This window comes from Lontra canadensis, unplaced genomic scaffold (genome assembly GCF_010015895.1).
Source record: "Lontra canadensis isolate GAN:19392208 unplaced genomic scaffold, GSC_riverotter_1.0 scaffold45, whole genome shotgun sequence".
NCBI classification, from domain to species: Eukaryota; Metazoa; Chordata; class Mammalia; order Carnivora; family Mustelidae; genus Lontra; species Lontra canadensis.
In genome coordinates, this window is record NW_022631039.1 from 6,832,942 (window position 1) to 6,838,941 (window position 6,000).

Genomic DNA, 6,000 nt, shown 5'->3' on the forward strand with positions numbered 1-6,000 from the left:
TGTCAGAAAACAAAGACAAAAGGGTGCAAATTACCACTGGCTGTGAGCTGCTGTGGTTACTTCATTATTGACACATTCCTGAATCAGTAATGGTTTGAAATCCAGCCAGCTACATCCAAACCATCATCCCTTTTTAGAAATATCATTTTCTCATTTTTTTCAACTAGAGATGATGGTTGCACAACATTGTGAACGTGCTAAATGTTACCAAATTGTACACTAGGAGAACGGTTAGTTTTATGTGACTTTTACCTCGGTAAAAACAACATAATTTTCTCTAGTTTTTGACAATTTAGAGTTTGGCTTAATAAATAAATAAGGCTTCCCAAAGGTACTAGGGGATGAAATTCTCTCCATGGTCTGCTATTAATCCAAAGCTCTATAATAAGGATATACATTGGGGCGCCTGGGTGGCTCAGGTCACGATCTCAGGGTCCTGGGATTGAGCCCCTCATCGGGCTCTCTGCTCAGCAGGGAGCCTGCTTCCCCCCCCACCCGTGCCCGCCTCTCTGCCTACTTGTGATCTCTGTCAAATAAAAAAATAAAAAAATAAGGATCTACATTTAGCAACACCTTTTGTCTTGATGTAATTCAAAAGATACATAGGAAGCTTTTTTAAAATAATTACAAAAAGCATTTAATATGTCATTTCAGTTATTGCAAAGAATACTGCATAAAAAGCCAACTGTTATCTGTATTCTTTTCAAAGAGAACAATTGAGACCACATGACTTAGAATAATGACTGGCAGGACTCCACCTCTAAGTCCGCAGAGGTGTCCTTACTCCATTAGTGATAATGGCTATTGATCTAGCCTCCTGGAAGAGCCAGCAGGAAAAAGAAAATATTTAGGATAGCAAGAATTTTTTTTTAAGATTTTATTTATTTATTTGACAGACAGAGATCACAAGGAGGCAGAGAGGCAGGCAGAGAGAGAGGAAGGGAAGCAGGCTCCCTGCTGAGCAGAGAGCCCAACGCCGGGCTCCATCCCAGGGTCCTGGGATCATGACCTGAGCCAAAGGCAGAGGCTTTAACCACTGAGCCACCCAGGCACGCCAAGATAGCAAGAATTTTCAACTATACTGATTCCAAGAAGACTTTTTTATATAATTAAGATAGCCTTCTGCAGCCAGTGCCCCCCAATCCAGTCACTTTAAAAAGATGAGTAGCCCAGAACCTTTTCTCCCTCCTGAGGCAAGTACCAGTAGCCTACTTAGCTTATTAACTTCTGGAGAGGCTATTAGAATCCAAAGGACGACGCAAGAAACATCTAGGTGTTCACTCCCCCCTTAAATGGAAGACTACAGGTTTCTCTTAAAAAACTAAACTTCTCGGGTGCGTGACTGACTCCGCATGTGAAGAGCATGTGACTCTTGATCTCTGGGTGGTTAGTTCAAGCCTGGCAGTGTGTGTAGAGATTACTTAAAAAAAAAAAAAAAATTCACTTTAAAAAAAAAAAACAAAAAAAAAAACCCCCCACAACTCTAAACTTCCCCCTTCCTTCCTCAAAACACTGCATGCTATTCCCCATCCTCGTCACCTACACACAACTACCACGCTGCACAAGTCCCAACAGTATTATTACCAGAATAATTTCATTAAACGCAAATAAATTTAAGCTCCCATCATCAGGATGATTTCAGCCTTAGAAGGGTATTCACTTAAGTGACAGGACAGAGTATTTTATTTGTATCTTTCTGTACTTTCCAAATTCTCCAGGATGAGATGACTTTTATAAACACAGGAAGAAACAAAGTTTCACAAATAGTTACTATTTTTGAGCACTACTACTTTCTTTATTTAATCCTCACAAGTTTTTCAAGTAGATATTGACCTATTTTACAGATGAGGAAAATGAGGGTCAGAGGTAAGCATACTTCCTCAGTCCCAGTAGAGATTTGAAAAAAGGTCTGCTTTATTTTACAAACTGTTCTTTCCTCCATATTCTGACAAGCAGCAGAAGTAACTACGGCAAAAGAGAACTTTCCCAAATCTTAATCTAAAAGTGTTTTGTAACGAATTCTCACTCTCTCACATTACTGAAAATGACCAAGGAAGTCATAATTTTTTAAGCCTTTTATTAAAACCTGGCAAGTTAATAATCTGCAATAAACCCAAGCATACAGCCCACCCAGCACTATGATCAGAAGACATTCTTGTTTAAAATCGCTGTTTTCATATTTTATTATATATTATATCACATTTATTACTGTTCAATTTTTAACAATGAAACAAATGTTTTAAAATACAAATGTATCTTATACTCTCCTAAGTAAACTAGAAATTGGAAAACGAACAGGCCTATCAAGAGGTCACTGATTTGCATGCCTAAAGGTAAATGAAATCCTTATTTTGGGGGCCACCTCCTATCTGGTGAACACGGTGAAGTGCTCAATTCCACCTGCTTATCTGCTAATTTCTGCGTTACCTTGGACAAATGCCATCTGCATACTCCCTACCAGCCCTTAGGTGCATTGCAGCCTCTGTGTCATTGTGTGTGACATCACTGGGTTGCTATGGATATAGGTGCGAGGTCACTCACTTTCCTGTGAAACTAGAAATATGGAAAAATTAGAAGAGTCTAACATGAACTAAACATATTTCCAATACTGTTACATATTAAAAGCAGAAGTTACCAGCTGAGCTTTAAAAATGTTTTAAAAGATAGCATCTGGAGCAATACATTAATACAGCAATACTCCCAATTTCAGAATCAGGGCTCTTCCTTAACGAGAAAAATCGTTCTTGTGAAGGCAGCTGGCTTAAACAAAAAAGCATCAGCACGGTTATCTTTTATGAAATAGCAAAATTATTTAAGAATTAACCTGGGATACCTACACTGCTTCATTAAAAAGATTTAACATGCCAAGATACAGTCCTGAATCCACTTCACACCGGAGATGCATTTTCAAAACCCTTTGTTACATAAGGCAGGAAGTTAAATGTTAAGATAGTGGGAAACCTAAATCATTCATTAGATAATTCTCCGTATTTCATAATAATGCTCAATATTTGCCTCCTCCTCCAATATCAAACTCCTTGATAGCCCATTAGAAAAATGTAGTGTTACTGACAAAATGGTGCAATACAGGCAAGGATCTGAATCCCAGACAAAATGCGACAACTGGCGATCAGCATTCTCTTTCCATCAGTATGAGGTTGCGCTAGCTTTTCTTATTTAAAAGAAAAAAAGCCTCAGCTATACCTACAACAAATTAAAAAAAAAAAAAAAAAAGACTTTTTCCTCCTTTAAAATAACTCCTCCCAGCCTCCACCCAGTCTAGGCTCTCTGCAATATGACAAATGCAGAATCTTCTAGAATGACTTGATACTGCCTCCCACCACTGCTTTGTTTGCAACATCAGATCAGAGAGAATATTTTTTCAACTTATAGGAATTTCAACAGATGTGTGCCTATATTTAAAAAAGAACCCGCATGTGTCACAAATTGAATCAGTCGGCTAAATGCATAACCTTTATTTTAAAGACAATTACCTACCCTTTTAAATACAAGAAAAATTAGGGGGAAATGGAGAGGTCATGTTGTGAACGATCAATGAAAAAGCTGGCGAGATATACGTTCCCCTTGCCTAAAAGAAAGAGGACTTGCTTTGGGGTATAGAGAAAAGAGGAGCCTTTTGTTAAGAAAAACGTGAGGGCAGCAAGGAGGTTTCGGTTTGGCACCACTGAGCCCAGGGTTTCAGGAGAGCCTACATTTTTCCCGGATAGGTTCTAAAGGATCCATCAGGAGAGGCAGTGGGGAAGATCTGGGGGGCGGGGGGGCAGTATTAGAAAACCCGGAGACCTGATGAGTGAATGGGAAAGGCGCCGCCCAGACACCGGGGAGAGAAAGAGGAACCGCATCCATGCGGTCCCCCGCCCCCACGCCCAGGCTGGGAGGAGGGGAAGTGGGGCACAAAGGATGTTCACGGCCCCCGCTCAGGTCCCCAGCGGACCCGGAGACACTGGGCCAGGGACCCCGATCCCGAGACCAGCCCTGCAAGATCCCGTTCCAGCCCGAGCCCGGGGAGGGCCTACGAGGCAGCGCCGCCGGCCCTGGGGGACGCTCGAGGAGAGACCGCGTCACAGCTCGAGTCCCTATCGCTGTCGGGGCCCTCCCAGCCCCGCGAGTGGATGGGGAGGGGCGGTCAACGCTGCAGTCGCGACTGGCGACTAGTCCCCGGGGCCGTCCACGCGAAGACCGGTGTCTGCGAAGGGACTGGGGCGAGGCGGGGGGAGGGGAGGAGAAACTCACGTTCTTCATGGCCGCGGCCATGTCGTCGTAGCGCTCCGCCTGCTCGGCCAGCCGGGCTTTCTGCACCAGTTGCTCGCGGTCCACCATCTTCGCGGGCTGGGTCGGGCCGGGTGAGGAGACCGGGGCGACCTGAAGGGCTCGGAGGGCGGCTGCGGTGCGGCTGGAGCCCGTGTGCCGGAGGGGCCGACCCACGAAGCGAGCAGCCGAGGCGACGACGGCGGCGCGGAGACTATGGCTCGAGCTGCGACCGCGGGACCGGGCGCGAGGCGGCTGCGGCTGCTGTGCGTGCCGCGGGCGGACAACCCCCTGCGGCCCCGCCCACGCCGCGTGACGCAACCGGCCCCGCCCCGGCCCCGCCCCGGCTCTTCCGCTTCTCGGGTTTCCCCTCCCCAGCTGAGCTCGCGGCCCCTTTCTGGGAGTCCCCCTCTTCCCCCGACCCCCTGCCAGTGCTCCCCCTTCTTCACTTCGCCCCGATTCCTGCGCCCCAGTTTCTCCAGACTACCCTACAAACTACCCCCTCACGCCTCCGCTCTGTCAGGCCCAGTGCGTGGGCCCTTGGGAGTTGTAGTTCACCCAGCAGTGGGGTGATACGCTGGAGATATCAAGGACAAAGGGGCGGTCAGGACTACAACTCCCAATGGTCATAGCGCGTGAGCGGTGGCGAAGTTGGCGGGGGGGGGGGGGTTTCTAATTCCGCGGCCACTGGGGACCCCTGGCGGGGACTGAAGCTGCATCAGTCCGAGCGAGTGCTGATTCACGGCCCCGCCCCATATTCTCCGGGAAATTACGAGGGGAGGGGGCCAGGACCTCAGCTCTGGCCCCTGTCTCTGAGATAAAGTAGCAGCAGGCCAGGGAGGAACAGAGGACAGGACGCGCGTCCGCCGCAGATCCAGACATGCCAGGGTAGTGCCCCGCTGCGGGATGCATTGAATTAAGGAGCTTAATATTGGGAGCTAAACTGTCACCCTCCCCCACAAGGTTCTCTTTCCCCATACCCACGTTGAGGTTCGTGGACCCGAAGGGGTGAAAACATGGAAGGACAAATACTGGCCAGGCATTCTGGTTAATTTACAGAAAGGATGCAGTTGTCCACAGGCTGACCCCTAGGGAGATCCTTCCTCTCCAGGGTGGGGTGTCAAAGATTCAATTCTGTTGCCAAGAGCCTACTGCATGCTTAAGGCGAGGTTGTATCTGAGGGTTAAACCAACCCTTCCCTCCCCACCTAGGACTTACACACAGAGGTCAGGCTGGCAAATTCTTGCTCGTATGCTTCCCTTTTCCACATCCCATGTAGCTCACACACCCGCAGTTTTGACTGTACATTTTACCTGCTTAATTTTTTTCAGCAGTTATCTGTTGAGCACCTACTGTGTTCCAAGCACTGTTCTAAGCAATGGGGGAGAGAGAGGAACAAAACAAAAAATCCCTAACCCCCCCCAAAAAAATAGGTGATATAAGGATACGTATGTAGAGTATGTTAGGAAGTGATAAGGAGTTTAAAAAAATTAAAAAAAATACAGGATAGGAAGTGTTGTGTATGAGAATCTAGAACGAAGGATTTTCTTAAAGGATGTGTAGCATTTGAGAGCATGAAGGGGCTACAGGCAGCAGGACTCAGAGGCTGGTTTCTCCCTGAAGCATTTATTTATCATTAGGCGAAGAATCCAATGTGTTTGTTGCCTTAAGTGATGGGTAGTGGGACCGGGGATGGAGTCAGGAGCCAGAACATGAGAAGCCCTGAATGGC

The 6,000-nt window shown here is 46.8% G+C and overlaps 1 protein-coding gene across 1 annotated transcript in view; it reads right to left on the bottom strand.

Annotated features, from left to right (window-relative positions):
- YWHAG (tyrosine 3-monooxygenase/tryptophan 5-monooxygenase activation protein gamma) overlaps positions 1-4,548 on the bottom strand; it is a 30,798-nt gene extending 26,250 nt beyond the window's left edge. The window contains exon 1 of the mRNA XM_032872468.1: positions 4,255-4,548. Within this exon, the coding sequence (XP_032728359.1) occupies positions 4,255-4,341 (87 nt within the window). The 5' untranslated portion in view covers positions 4,342-4,548. The remainder of the gene's footprint in view (positions 1-4,254) is intronic.
- Positions 4,549-6,000: the final 1,452 nt, after the last annotated feature.